We start from the raw sequence: 14,970 nt of genomic DNA on the forward strand, positions 1-14,970 counted from the left end.
CTGCAGAATTTACATGTCTGCAAGCTCAAATAAAAAATGATTTGGACGCTCAGGATATACAGAACCCTGCTATAGCATCCCTGTTCACAAAAAACAAACAAACAAACAAAACCAACAAATAATAGTCATCTAGTTTTCAAGCAGACCATCTGAGAGTATGAAAAATTGCCCCACCCCACACAAATTAGAATCCAAAGAACCAGAGTTTATGTATGTTCTGCAAAGTTACCAGATCTTCAGTTAAAACCTTTCATTACTGTCTTCTGCTTGTTTTGTGGATCTATAAGGCTTCTTATGGATATCAGTATTAACAGTTCAGTTTAACTTGATTTCTATGTCTGTATGAGGAACGGTGAAGACTAGTATCAAAGCCGACTTAATTGCATTGTGGAAGTCTTGCCCAGGTGGCATCAAGAAAAGGCCAAATCTCTAAAAGACCACATTCCCCAGGGTACTGTTTAGAGATTATAAAACAAAAGAAAAAGAAGAAGAAAAATATCTGATGGAGTATAGGGAAATGCCTTACTGGAGTGCGGTGTTCCCAATTATTTGACAGTGTATTGTCAGCTAATCAGAAATAAGGGCACAGAACTGTATTTCCTGTGTGAAATTTATAATTTACATCTTTATGATTCAGAAATAAATGCCTTGGAGCTCACAAGCCTGTGAGCAAAACAGCTGCTGAGCTGACAGTGAGTCTTCGTCTTCCTCCTCTGCTCTGCTGCAGCCACCTCCACTCTCCCAGCAGAAACACGAAAGCCTGGGTAGTCCGGTCCCTCTCAGGCCCACTTCCAAGGCTTTCTGGGTAAGCAGGTGCACACATCCCTCCCGCTGAGGAGTTTGGCCTACGCCATTTCAACCTGGAACTAGCTCCACCCGGGCGGGGCCCTTTGTGACCTGTCCCTGTGACACCCAGGGATAGCTGGCACCGACATAGCGGCCCCGCAGTGTCCGGCAGGACAGCGAGGCTATAGGTCAGGAGCGTGCGGGTCTGGCGAGGAGCCCCCGAGCGCACTCCACGTTGTTTCCCTATACCCTTGGCAGCCCCACATCTGCCCCCACCCCATCCTCAGTCCTCATCCTGCAGGATGGAGGGGAAACCCCCTAGACACCCCAAGGTGGCCTGGGCAGAGAGTGAGGCTCCCCAGGAGAGGAGAGCTCCACTGGAGCCCTACGAAGTGACCGAGGTGCAGCCACTGCATGCTGGTGAGTGAGGTCCCCAGCGGGCTGGGCAGGGCTGGGGCAGCGAGTGCCCCCTGCTCGATACCAGAGCTCCTTGTCCTGACAGGCACGAGCTGACTGTGCCAGGGGAGTGGGCCCAGGGCTGGAGAGGGCAGAGCTCCTTCCTCTGCTCGCGCCTGCCTTTGACCCCTCTACAGCACTGCTCACTCTCTTCCTTGATTAGATGCTGACTGGCTGCTTGTGTGTGAAGAGGAAAAGGAGGCCGTTGATTGCATCGAAGCCTATGTCATCAGCAAGGAAAAGGTACTAGCAGCCGTCTCCATCATGGCTGTGCCTGCATCTGCTGATGGTCCCTCTGGCTCTGCTTTCAGGCTGCAGGAGGGCTGCTGCCCTGCGGGCCTCCCACTCTGCTCCACACCCTGCAACGCTCGGTCCCCCTGGCCGTGGCTCTCCCGGCTCACATTCCTTGGTCTCTGTGTGTCCGCCAGAATCTGGAGCAGAAGATGCAGTTCCTGAACAGTATTTGCACACTGTGCAGCACGGCTGGAAAGAAGGGCTTGACAGAGAGCCTGGATGTCTTCTGCTTCCTAAACGATGTGCCACAGAACATCGAGGTGAGGAGACATGGCACCCGGGTACCTGCACTCCTGACGAGGACAGGGCACGGGCAGAGGGAGGCAGGGAAATTGTGCACAGACACCAGTGTGCCCCTGATAGGGCTCCAGGTGTTGCTGAGACCTCAGCAGTGGAGGTGGACAGCAGCATCTGTGTGCCAGTGTTGGTCAAGGGGCACTGGGGCTACTCAGGCCCTAGCAGGGTTTGCTGGTGCTGGGTGCCGGTGGCTGCCAGGTGCCATCCCGGTTGTGCTTTGCAGATTCTACTGTGTGAGGAGCCCAGGGAGCAGCTGAGCACAGCACTGATATACCACTGCATCAATGCTATCGCTGCCTTGAGGTAACTGTCCAGCCCATGGTTTTGCCAGCACATCCCCTGGGCACGATCCTGGTGGCCCTGATGCAGCTCCCCACAGGGTCTTGGCTCTTGCCCCAAAGCTGGTGGCATCAGGACTGTCCTCTGACCCAGGCCAGCCCCATGGAGGAGGAGGTGCCTTCCGGCAGGGCTCCCCATCCATCCCAGGGAGTCCTGCCTGGGGGAGGACCTGTTCCACCCCTGCCTCAGCACAGAGACACTGCTCCTAACATCAAGGTCTCTCTATTTGCAGTGAAGTGAACGCAATTTCAGAGGACAAAATACTACATCTCTTAAATGTGTCCTGCAATGTCATCTTCTACCTTCCTCCAACGAGCGTCTTGAACGCTTACCTCTACAACCAAGTACGTAGTACCAGGTGCAACTACTGAACCTCAGGCCTCTGGGCTGCTTCCTGGATTCTTTGTGTCCAGAGGTTAAGAAAGATCCTTGCAGGGCGGGCTCTCAGCCTTGCTGCCCCTCACCCCTTACCCTTCAAGCCCTGGGCCCGGCAACACCCTGTGCTTGCAGACTGGTCTGCGCACAGCAGCTTTACAGCCCCAGGGTCTCCGTGTGTGTGGATGTGTGGGTGTCCTTCCTTGGCAGCCTTGGCAGAGGAGTTCAGAGCAGTCTCCTGGCGGTGAGAGCAACCTCTGAAAGACTTCCACAACCCACTCTACTCTTTACAGACCCTGACAGCTATGAACAACATGCTACAGATCGTGCTAGACAGCCGTCTGTCTATAACCACTGTCAATAATCGGCTGCAGAGTATCTTCAAGGTGTGTCTATTGTAGAGCTCTGCCCCCAGAGGTCCCTTTAGTAGAATTGGAGCCCTCTCCTTGGAAACGGCACTGGCAGCAGCTGGAGCTGGCAAGCCACCCCAGCGGCAGTAGCCCCATGATGGGCTTGGCTCGAGCTCAGGGGAAGCGTGCATGGAGGCTGTGGTTCCAGCCAGGAGCTCGGCAGACCTGCTTCTGCTGGAGTGGGCATCAGCAGCTCCCAGGCTAACCAGCAGCTCCTCTCCTCACAGTTGCTGCTGTCCTATACCTATTCTGGGATCAGAATTGTGCGTGAGAGGACCATGGAGCAGATCTGGAAGCTTTGTGGTTTCATGGCCAGCACTTTCAGGCAGCAGGTAAGGAGGCCTGCTCCCTCCTCTTCTTTTTGCATCCCAGAGCTGCCTCTACGGCTCAGGGGTACCTGAGAAACGAGCTTGGGCACGGGTGGGGGAGCCCTCAGCACGTTTCTGCCCTGAAGCAAGTGTCTTCTTTTGCCCTTTTCCTCTGGTCTTCCCCCTCCAGACCGTGTTCTCATACTCAGTTTGACTTGTCTTCCCTCCCTTTTTTCCTTCCTACCATAGCTGCTTAGAAAATTCCTCGACCCTCCTCAGACTACAGGCATCGTCTTTATGACCCTTGAAAAGACCATTGCTGACTGCAGCTCTGAGGACAAGGAGTATGCCAGGATTATACTGGACTTGGTTTTGAAAGACCCTGGCACCTGGCTAACAGAAGTAAGCACTCAGATGCTCTTGGGCATCTGTGGCCATTTTAAGCCAGCACAGAGCACTGGGAAGAGCAGTAATCTCAGTGGCAGCAGGGCAAATGGCTGCAGTACGGCTGCAGCAGTATTCTCCTTCTGTCCTCCCAACAGGTGCCAGAGATTCTGAAGTTCATCCGCAGAAAGCTGAAAAGCAGCAGCGCGCCTGCTCAGGAGATCTTCCTGTCAGTGCTTGACGTGCTGGCATGCCAGTTTCCCACAGATGTGTTAACAAGCGTGCTGATCCATCTACCACACAGTGACAGGTATCAGCCCTGACAGCCCTACACGTTTGTTCCACGAGAAGGGCTCAGAGGTGCTCCTGCTGCCAGAGCCAAGGAAAGCTACAGGACACCCCCGAGGAGCAGGCCCTCCATCCCACTGTGCTTTCTAGTGCCAGTGGGCTGGGCTGCTCAGGGCTGCAGCAGCTCACACCCACCAAGGCAGCCCAGTGCCTCCCATCAGGCTCCTGCCCTGCCCCTCAGAGAAGGCCACCTCAGCCCTTCCTGCTTGCCCAGGCCAGGCCCCCTAGGCCTTCCCAAGCATGTGGGGTGGCAGGGCCAAGGCTGCAGCACTTGCAGCACCATAGCACCGTGGCTGAGGCAGCCCTGCTGACACAGCATTGCTCTTTCTTTGCAGCACTACCCGGGAGATCTGGAAGATGATGCTTACCATGCGAGAACCTTCAGAAAAGATCTTGGATGAACTGTGCAACCTTCTCCAGGATGAAGAGCGATGCAGTATCACCACAATGGGGATGGGCTTCCTTCATCTGACTGTGAGTAACTGGACAAGGCACTGTGCTGTCCTTCAGGGCTCTCTTTGCCCAGCTCCCTGCCTCCCCCCGCCTTCATCCCCAGACTGGAAACTTGGGGCAGGACAGGGGCAGAGCTGGGGCTGTGGCTTGGGCTAGGGAGAGGCACGGCCTCCGCACAGGCTGAGCAGGCGGCAGGGCCAGGCAGAAGAAGTTCCCATGGCCACTCCCGTCTGGTGCCATTTTTGTGCCAGCTTCTCAAAGGTCAATTGCTCTTCAAAGGCGTGAGAGCAAGAGCCTGTGCTTGTCCGAGGGCAGGAGGAGCAAGCCTTGTCCCTGGCAGCACAGCTTGGTTGTTCTCAGTGATGTGAGGCTTCTGTGTTGGGGCCCAGCCTGGCTGCTGTGCAAAGCATCTTCTGCCAAGGCTTACTTTCAGACCCTCCAGTGCTCGTTTTTCTACCAGCATGAGGTGCCACAGCAGAAATGCGGAGCCAAACAGGCAGCGAGTGCCTTGAAGGCATTGCTGAGGGCTAGCCCTGTCTCACCTGCGGTGTGGTGCCTGGGAAGCTCTGCTTTGGCCTTGTGGGGTGTCTGGGGGAGCACTCTGAGGCACAGGCACCCCGTGCTGGAAACCTGCTGCAGTGCTATGCACAACTGCACAGCACCTTTGTGCAGAATGTGACTCCGAAGCATTTACTTTTGCATCAGCAATAGCAGTGGCTGGGGGGCAAGCGGCTGCAGTGACAGCAGCATTCTCCCCGTGTTCTTGCAACAGGTGCCAGAGATTCTGGGGTCCATCCAGAGAAGCCTGGAAAAGAGCAGTGAATCGCTTCAGAAGACACTCTTCTCACTGCTGGACATTCTGACCTTCCAGTTTCCCGGAGATGTCCTGAGGAGTGTTTTGATCGACCTCCCCCAGTGTGACAGGTACCAGCCCAGACAGCCTCGCATGTTTGTTCTATGAGAAGAGCAGGGCTCAGAGATGCTCCTGTTGCCAGAGCCAAGGAAAGCTGAAGGACACCCCCGAGGAGCAGGACTTCCATCCCACTGTGCTTTCCAGTGCCGGTGGGCTGCTCAGGGCTGCAGCAGCCAATGTTGACCATGGCAGCCCAGAGCCTCCCATCAGGCTCCTGCCCTGCCCCTCGGGGAAGGCCATCTCAGCCTGGGGCCAGGCCGGGCCCCCAGGCCTCCCCAAGCACACGCGGTGGCAGAGCCTGGGCTGCAGCACAGCCTGGGGCCTGCCGGGCCTGCCTGAGCCATGGCGCTATGGCTGAGGCAGCCCTGATGACACAGCACCGCTCTTTGTTTGCAGCGTTACCCTGGACATTTGGAACAGGATACTTCCCATGCTGGAAACTTCAGAGAGGATCTTGGATGAACTGAGCAATGTTCTCCAGGACCAACAGTTGTGCGAGATATTTAACATCACCACAGCGGAGTTGAGCCTCCTTCACTTGACTGTGAGTTACTGGACAAGGCATTAGTGCTCGCCTTTGGGGCTTTCCTTGCCCAACTTCCTGCCTCCCCCAGCCTTCCTCCCCAGACTGGAAACCTGAGACAGGGCTGTTGCAGAGTCAGAGCCACGGCTGGGGCCGGGGAGAGCCATTGCCTCCATGCAGGCTGAGCAGGCTTTAGTGCCTGTGGCCACCCACGGCTGGTGCCTCTTTTGTGCCAGCTCCTGCTGGTCAGGCACTCCTCAAAGGCTTCTGAAGGTCAAAGGACAGGTGGAGCAGGCCAGAAAGTCGTCTTGCATAGTGCTAGGCCTGGGCCGCAGAGGGATGGTGGGGCCTTCCAAAGGCGCTGCTGCCCCAGGCTAGGCTGTGTCTCCCCATTGCCCAGCCCTGCACTGCAAGAGGAGCCAGGAGCTGCAAGGTGCAGGGAGTCCTGCTGCCTCTGCCTGGTTCTCATTGCTGCCTTTGTTTCAGATGATGCATCCTACTGAAGAGATCCTGAAAGAGCTGTGTAAGCCAGCACAGCTCCAGAGACTTCTGAAGATTGAAAGCCCGCCACTGCTCTGGCTGGTGCTCAGAAGCCTTGTCCTCCTCCTGTCCAAGGAACCTGACATGGTGAGCAGGACCTAGTCAAATGAAGCCCTCCTGTGGGCAGCCTGGCGCTGGGGCGGTGGGCAGCATTGTGCCTTGGCCTTGCCCGAGGCTCAGGAGTTGGGGTGATGGCCATGGTGGGGCCTGGTGGCTGCCTGGGGAGATTTCCAGGAGTTTTCCAGATGGGGCCTGTTGGAAAAGGGGGTGGCTGAGCAGGGGGCATGGCGTCCTTGCTCGCCTGCCCTTCTTCTCCTACCTTTCCCATCACTATAAGTGGTGTGCCTGACCAGAGTCTGCCGCTGTTATTCCTGTGGCAGCTGCCAACAAGCAGAGCGTGTGGCTGGTGCTCTGTAATCAGAACTTTTAGGCCAGGGTGGCCGCTGTCCTCTTGATGAAAAGGAAACTGTGTGTTTTGTACAGGCAAGAGAAATACGGACCCTGCTTCCAGCCGTCATGGAGGCCTTGCGGTTTGCCAATACCTCCATTACTCTGAAGGTGCTGAAGATCTTCAGAAATATAATGCGCCATCTGGGGAAACGGCATGCCAGTTCCATTGCTCTGAAGCTGGCTGTGAAGATTCTGCCTCTTTTTAATCATGTAAGTCTGCTGTGGGAGGCTGAGCTCCATGAGTGGGTGCTCGACCGGAGGGCCTTCTCCTTTCTTTGCTTCTCCGGTTCTCGAGAATGAGATGTCTTCCGGGCTCTGCAGCCCAATGGGCCTTGTCCCTGGCAGCATAGCTCGGTTGTTCTTGGTGGCGTGAGGTCCCTGTGCTGGGGCCCAGCCTGACCGCTGTGCCAAGCATCTTCTGCCAAGGTTTATTTTCAAACCCTCCAGTGCACCCTCTTCTACCAGCGCCAGGCATTCTCTCCAGGTGCCATAGCAGGGAGTTGGAGGCTGAGTAGGCAGCGAGTGCCGTGAAGGCAGTGCCGAGGGCCAGCCCTATGTCCTGTTTGTCCTGGTGCTTGAGGAGCTCTGCTTTGAGCTGGTGGAGTGGCTGGGGGAGCACTCTGAGGCACAGGCACCCCATGTTGGAAACCTGTTGCACTGCTTTGCACGGCTGCACAGCGCCTTTGTGCGGAGTGTTGACTCCAAAGCATCTCCTTTCATGCCAGCCACGCCTACGCTCGTGCTCACCATGGGCAGTGAGAGTGTGTTGCTGAGGTCCGCCTGTTCTCCTCCCTCAGGTGTCAAGTGAAGTGCGAGACAACTCCATCTACCTCTTCAAAGATCTGATGGACGCTGTGCTGTGGTATAAGAAGGGAAACATGAAGAATGTTGTGTGCAAGGCCCTGCTTCCTCTGCTATTTCAGATGAGTGACAAGATCACGAGCGTAGCACAGGTATAAATTATAGACCTGACCAGCATGCGGGCAAGGGTGTGCTGACACCTCAGCGGTGACAGCGATGGTCTGGGAATTGAGAGCGAGTTCAGCAAGAACTCAAATACTGAGAAGTGTGTCTGTGGTGCCACCTCCTTGCATCTGTTGTTCCTTAGGCATCTGGGGAAGCCCTTGTGGCTTGTGCAAAATTCCTGAAGTGGGAGGAGCTCGAGCACTGGGCCCAGGAGGAGAACACAGTGGGGATCAGGATGTGTTTGGTAAGGACAGTCACACAGCCCATACCTTTTTGCTGGGGGAAAGGGGATGCTGTCAGGAGGGGTTGTACCAGTGGCTGGGGAGGCTCTGCAAGCTCCATGCCTTTCTGCTCTTCTGCAGCTGCACCAGGACAAGATGAGTGTGAAAGGATACCTGAGACAGAGCCTGCCATACCTGAAGGATTCTCAGGCCTCCTTGCGATGCGAGGCTGTCAAATTCATCGGTGAGCCCAACCGCTGGGTCCTTCTTTGGGCCCTGCCCTGGCAGCAAGGTGCAGCCTTGCAGACCCCAGAACATCCTGCCCATACCAGTAGCCCCGATGGGTGCCTTGCTCAGGTCCCGCCTCGGGCACTGTCCCTGCCTGCGACACGGGAGGGGAAGCAGCTGGGCTGGCTGGGCTGCACTCTGTGCTCCGTGGGGAGCGGGGGTCTGATGGGAGCTCTTTCCCTAGGGCTGGCTGTGCAGTACTCCAGGGAACAAAGTAAGGAAGTGCTGGATGAAATCTGCAGTGGTGAGTGAGGGCAGTGCTGCGCGTGCTGGGGCTGGGGGCCGGGGGGCAGAGCCTGGGCAGTGTGCAGCTGTGCCTTGCCGCAAGGCAATGCTGCAGGGGCAAGGGAGCATTCCTGGAGCAGGTGGGGCACTCCTGAGCAGTGGCTTCCAGCTGATCCCTCAGTCTCACATGCTCCTCTGGGCCTAGAAGAACAATGAGTGGGGCTGGTAGGGTCAGGAGGGAATGCTGGTGGCTCTGTGCAAGTCAGTGGGTTTCATCTCAGCTCTGTTTCCTTCTGTTGCAGCCCTTCAGCCTTTGGAAGATGACGTCTATCTGTCAGTCCGTTTCCTGGCAGCCCAGACAATACAGACTCTGACACATCGAAGGCAGCAGGCACCATCAGCAGGGAGCAGGCTCTCAGCACTTTGCTGCTGGCCCTGCATGGCCATCTAAAATTCTTGTGCAGAGACATTGCTATGACACGCATTCCTGTCATGCAAGACAGATCCCTTCAACAATGGAAGGAACCCAGGAGCACGGACATCCTGAAACAAAGAACAGGAACCGAGCTGGTTAGGACTGGGTCTGTACTTGGTGACTGACAAAGGTGAAAAGTACACCAGAAAGCCTTTGTGAGGAAGACTTGGAGAAGACCTCTGCCTGTGACCACCAGAGAGCAGCACGCGTGCACGCAGAGGCGGAACGTATCGTAATGATTTCCCCAACCTAATTGGAACGATATGATGAGATCTTGGAACAGTTTGAGCAAGCTTAACCCACCTGGTAACCCACCTGATGTGTCATCTTATCTATACGTATGATTTTGTATGCTAAATAAGCAACCAACAAGTATTTTGTTGTGCGAGTTAGGAGTCATCACCCTCGCACCCACCACCATAATAAACATACCAACTTTATAACCTTCCATGCCTTATGGAGTTTGATTCTGTATGTTGCATCCGTCCTTACAAAGAGGATTCTAATTAAAACTCAGATTGCAAGGCGGCTCCCTTGGTGTCCTCCTGTGTTGAGCTTATGTGCAAAGTTTCTGTAGCGGTGGGCTGCAGGAGTCAGCACGTAAGCTGACAATACTCAGCTGGGAAATGCTGTTGATTCTCTCCAGGGGCACAAGAGGCCTGGGGTAGGGATACAGATCCTTTGGAGAACTGGACAATCAGCAACAGCATGCAGTTCCGTTGAAGAAAATAAAAGAATTCCCAAACCAGCATTCATGCTGGTAGTCTGTAGTTATACAAAAAAATTGACTCACATTGACAAAATTGAGTGACATTTTACTTCACAGAACTGTATGATAACCTCACACTTTACAGCATCTTTTAAGCAGAAAAAATACCAAAACAGTTTTCACTTAGATATTTTTTCTTCTTAAATCATTTTTCTCTTTATCTCCTTATAGCTTGTTCCTCCCCTTTTTTATTTTCATCTATGGTCTGATATTGTCTCACATTTTGTTTTTAAAACATGTAAGCACATGGAAGGTATTGTCGAGCTATAAGAAATCAGACAAGACAGGAATGAAAATAATAAGAAACTGTACGAAGTAATCTAGATATATTGCTCAGTGTTGCCCCTCTGTGAAGAAGCGAGGAATGTCATTGCTTGGAACAAATCTGTTGGGCAACATGTGCTAAAAAAGCACCACAGGGCATTTATTTCCTTCATATCTGTGAAAATCTGAAAGACCAAAAGAGTTAGCAAGTTACAAAGGTAAGAAGGGAGAGGTTACTGCACTGCTTATACAAGACAAAAGAGAGCCAGCTGGGAAGCTGAATTTTGGGGAATGGAAGCAGTAAATGTAATTGATGCGGTACTGCGAAGGGCTGAATGCCTTTCTGAAAAATGGCTTGTGTCTTGGTTCTGTCAGGAGCGATGCTGTCTCTGGCCAGACTCTCAATCCAGAGGAAATGCCATTGTTTTTAGAGGAACAATGTACAGCAAGCAGAGTGAGAGCTAGTGCTGTCTGCACAGGTTATCCAGCCATTGCTGTGAGAATAAATCTCTGTCGCACCCTCTATGCAGGGTAATCTTTATCTCAAATGTGCTTCTGTTAAACAGAATTACAAGATAAAACAACCCCCAGCATTCTCCTCTCTCTGCCTATTGATTCTGTTATGTGCTCCAGCAAGTAGCACAGTGTGTAGCAAGCTGGAGTGGTGCTGCTTTGCAATTCAGGTTGTTTATCCAGGATTGCAGAAAGCATACAACAGTTTTGACTGCAAAGGTTTATTGCATTTTCTGAGAATACAAGTTCTGTTCTAGAATGCAGTCTTTCCAAGCAGGCCAAGGAACATCATTTTTCAATGGGACAAGTGCAATTTTTGGAGGAAGGGTGTTTGTGTTCTACTTTGGGGGAAAGTAAATGCATACTCTGCAAAATCTACAGAGTCAAAAAATGCTTGTGATATTAATTAATCTGTTGTGCTATTTTTATGTGCTGTGGTAGTTTCTTCTTATGAAATATTTGCAAGCAAAATAAGAGTTAACAATCCAAAGTGCAACCGAGATTCACAAATGAGTAAAATCCTGCAAACTTTTCTTCTCACTGAGTCACTTTCATGTACTTATTTTTTAATGCAGTGAACTTCTCTTTGATATTTGTAAGAAAACCCACAAAACTTCACTAACATTCAGCTCTTCTGAGTAAATATCCCACATGAGAGGGGAATTTTTCTTGTGGTTTTTCAGTAGATACTCAGGCTGTTTTGGTTAAGCATCTTCATAAGTTTTTTCTTTTAAGTCTAAGACTTTTTAATGAGCTTATAGGTGGATTAGAAAACAGTGCTCTGCTTTCAACTTTCTGTTTCTGGTCTACAATAAAAGAAAATCTATAGTTTTTTTCTAAATAGCTTTCTTATAACTGAAAGAGGCTTGTGTGAGAAATGAAAAACATCAAAGGCTAGAGGAAGTTAGCTCAGGTGCATCACTAGCAAATTTTCTTAGATATGGAAATTGTAGGCTATACAACCAGTTCAAAATACTGTTGCTTCACTTTCCCTTTATTTCCTTAAAACAAGTAAAATGACTGTTTTGGAAAGTGTTGTCATGATGTTAAATTGACCTTGAAATTGCGACCCAAAGAAGTTTGTTTGGCATAAGGGTCAAATGAACTGCAGTTTCTGGTATTTATTTACCCAATTAGCCATCAAAACAAGTTACGTTTTGGTAAGAAAACTGGAGCAAGTATACAAAACCTTCTAATACTCCACAGAAACAACCGCAGTGTCAAATTGAAAATAAGTGTCTGCTTATGTGTGTTTACATTTTTTTTTGTGCACCCTGGATATTCATCTGACTTTCATTAATGCTTACTTTTATGCTAACAAGAATTATTTGTGAAAGAAAGTTTCTGTGAATTGATTGGCTTTATGCCATTTGGTGAGGAAGCAGATTTTTTTTTTAAGAGATGAGGAGATTTCACTTGTAAAATGATGGTCTCTAAAGGAAGAGTCCTACTCTAGTACTTCACTGCCTCTGAAGCTGCAGAGCCAAAGAGCCTGAGAACAGTGCCTACACTATGCCTCAAGACTCCCTGAGTCCCAAAGATCTTCCTGAGAACCTCATTTCAGAAGCAAAGCAGAGTGATCTGTCCAGGGAACTGGCTCCTATCTTCCAGGTATGATGTCATAATGATGTTTCTAGGACAGTCCTGGCTTTCGCAGGGCCTCTGTCCTGGAATAGCGCTGGGAGACAGTGTCAGGTGTAAAGGGTGACACAACATGGGCTCCGCCAATGCAAAGGAACTGGAGTAAAAGTTCAGGGAATTTGTGTGCTTGTATCTGTGCAAGTATCCTGTCCTGCTTGGCTGGTATTTCTGTCCTGCTTCCTATTCTAACCTCCTCTGCTGTTCCGTTCAGCGTCTACTCCTTTCATAGAAAGTGCCATCCAGAGCTGGCCATGTGGATCAGGTCTGTGTTCTTGCACGATACTGTGGCATGTTCTGTACTCTCTGTATAAATTTTGGCTGTTGCAAGGTGGAGGAAGCTGCAGGGGTCAAACAAATCAACAGCAGATAATGTATTAAGAATGGATGACATCTTACAATTTGGAGGACTTGAAGCAGCGAATCCTTTGCTTTGAGGACACTGGGCTTAGTTGTGCAGTTTTATTCTGCTGAGCTATGCTGAGATGCATCATTCTACTGAGCTATGCAGAAATGCATCATTTTTCCTTGGGCCCCTTACAGCCCCAGGTGCTGTCACCTCACTCTGGAATGGTTAGCTCTACTCAGTGATGGCAGATGCCCATCAGTAGCTTGCTGCTGGTCATATTAACATGTCTCTGAGCAAATACAAGAGTAACTCATAAAACAAAGCAGCTGCAGCAAGAAGTATATGTTGCTCTTTAAATAATTGGAAAAGTGTCAAAGAGATGAAGCACTTGTGCTTTACACAAATAATCTGAGAAAGTACACTTTTTGGCAATGCTCTCACTGCTGCCCTTTGCTTCATAACCTGTTGAGCTTTGAAATGCTAGCTGGCATTTTGCCATGGTCATGAAATTTAACTTGTCCTCTTAAGTCAGTGTTCAAGGACAATAAAGTAGGATTTCTTGGTATCATAGATCATTGCAAGAAGTAAAGACTTTGCTATGGAAAATAAAGGAAGCCTGGCCTTTTGGAAGCTCCTTTAGGGGAGGGGAGTTCAATGTATTTGCAAGATGTATTTCCTAGGAGGAATTTCCCTCCTCTGTAGTAAGTGGGATGGTGAACTTGTCAGTGATCTGTATTACTGAAATCTCAAAGCTGTTTGTTAGAAAAAAAAACCCACTGATCAACATCTTCAAAGACAAGAAATTCAAAGATTATGGATGCCTCTGTTCTTGAACAAATCTGCTGTTGAACACTCGAAGTATTGTGTAATCTTAACTGTCATATTACAATATTTTATTCTATGAGATAACTCACTATCTTTTATCACAGAGAGAAAAATCTTACTCTTTTAAAGAGTGCATTTGTGTTGTGGGATCTTCGGTTTGTCTGCTTTGAAGAACATCTGTAGCAGAAGAAAGGACCATATCTGCTCTACAGTCTCAGAAGAAGACAGTAAAAGCTGAGTGAACATAATTCACAAAGTGTACTTAGAATTTCCAAGAGATGATCCTTAAGTGCTTATTCTAACAACTACAATCTATAGCTGTAATCCTTATTCATGTAAGTATTAGTAAAAATCCAAGTCTTCCTATTGTATATTCTGATGCCATTTACTATAGTATTTCTCTTGAGTTTGTTTGCTTCCTTTTTCTGATGCCCTAAAGAAAGTTGATGCCTTCAAACTTTTGGCACTGAAAGGTAAGAGATAAGTTAAAACTAGTGGGGTTTCCAGAGTCTCTGAGCTTTTTAAAAAGAAGCTAAAATGAGTAGCCAAGAGAATTACATCTTTGCAGATAGCACAGAGGCTTCTTGTTGTCTCATACTGAATGCATCACCTGCTAAGAAATGACTGAAGCAAAAGGAAGGCAGTCTTCATGGAGTGAAAACTTAACCCATGCTATGAGTTTTTCAAAAGGCTGAAGTACTATCCACATTAGAAAAAAAAAAGAAAGGAATAATAAACTCTAACAGATTAAATGTATAAATAAAGCTTAACTGTCCAAAAGAGTTTGAGGAACAACTCACAGAAGTAATAAATCTTACTTCAAATGTATCGAGAACTATAAGGCTGCCAGAGATGTTGTAGGGCCAATAGATGATAGAGGTATAAAAGGATTGCCTACATGAAGTAAAGTTCTCGCAGAACAATAAACTATTTCTGGAGTAGAAAAACCTGGAGAGATTCCCATTTTGGAACCTTTCTTCGTGAAGGGCTCATCAGAGGATCATCTGAAAACTAAACTTTATAAGTAGTAAAGCAGATAGGAGAGAAAGAAAAAATAATAAAGGTCAGTAACACACTTCTAGAAACAGATAGTATTCATTTAAGCATTTTAGAGGAATTCAGGGGTGAAAAGTCTGAGTGATTAACATTGGTGTGAAACCCTGTGCTTTGCACTGCTTTGATAGCTGGTAAATTTGACACTAGATTTTAAAACACATTTCAGCCAAGTTCCTACGTCCTACAGGCCTGTGAGAGTGATGTCCAGAGTAGGAAAACTAGTAGATACAGTAAAGGAAAATTGAAATTATAGAGATACAGATGAATATTATCAGTTTGGAAAGAGTTAATGCAACTTATGTAAAGAGAAGTTATACCTTACTAGCCTAGCTGCTCTTTGAAGCAGCTTGATGAAACATGCTAAGCTATGAGACACCATTTGATATGGATTGCCTGGATTTCCAAAATGCTTTTGGCAAGTTTCCTTCATGAAAGGCTTTTAAGTATATTAATATACTGTATACTGGATATATAGTCTAGGTGCATGAGAGGAGTGAGAGATAAA

General features: G+C 49.4%; 1 protein-coding gene across 1 annotated transcript; it reads left to right on the top strand.

Annotated features, from left to right (window-relative positions):
* Positions 1–1,088: 1,088 nt before the first annotated feature.
* LOC104915212 (maestro heat-like repeat-containing protein family member 7) lies at positions 1,089–9,469 on the top strand. The gene is made up of 19 exons (XM_085213193.1): positions 1,089–1,206; positions 1,406–1,485; positions 1,671–1,796; positions 2,057–2,136; positions 2,405–2,516; positions 2,841–2,933; positions 3,185–3,289; positions 3,515–3,667; positions 3,808–3,959; positions 4,333–4,471; positions 5,223–5,374; positions 5,760–5,907; positions 6,373–6,513; positions 6,910–7,086; positions 7,674–7,829; positions 7,985–8,086; positions 8,205–8,307; positions 8,536–8,595; positions 8,879–9,469. Exons 1-19 carry the CDS (start codon positions 1,089–1,091, stop codon positions 9,025–9,027), a joined length of 2,346 nt encoding a protein of 781 aa, XP_085069319.1. The 3' UTR covers positions 9,028–9,469.
* Positions 9,470–14,970: the final 5,501 nt, after the last annotated feature.

This window comes from Meleagris gallopavo, chromosome Z (assembly GCF_905368555.1).
Source record: "Meleagris gallopavo chromosome Z, MGAL_WU_HG_1.1, whole genome shotgun sequence".
NCBI classification, from domain to species: domain Eukaryota; kingdom Metazoa; phylum Chordata; class Aves; order Galliformes; family Phasianidae; genus Meleagris; species Meleagris gallopavo.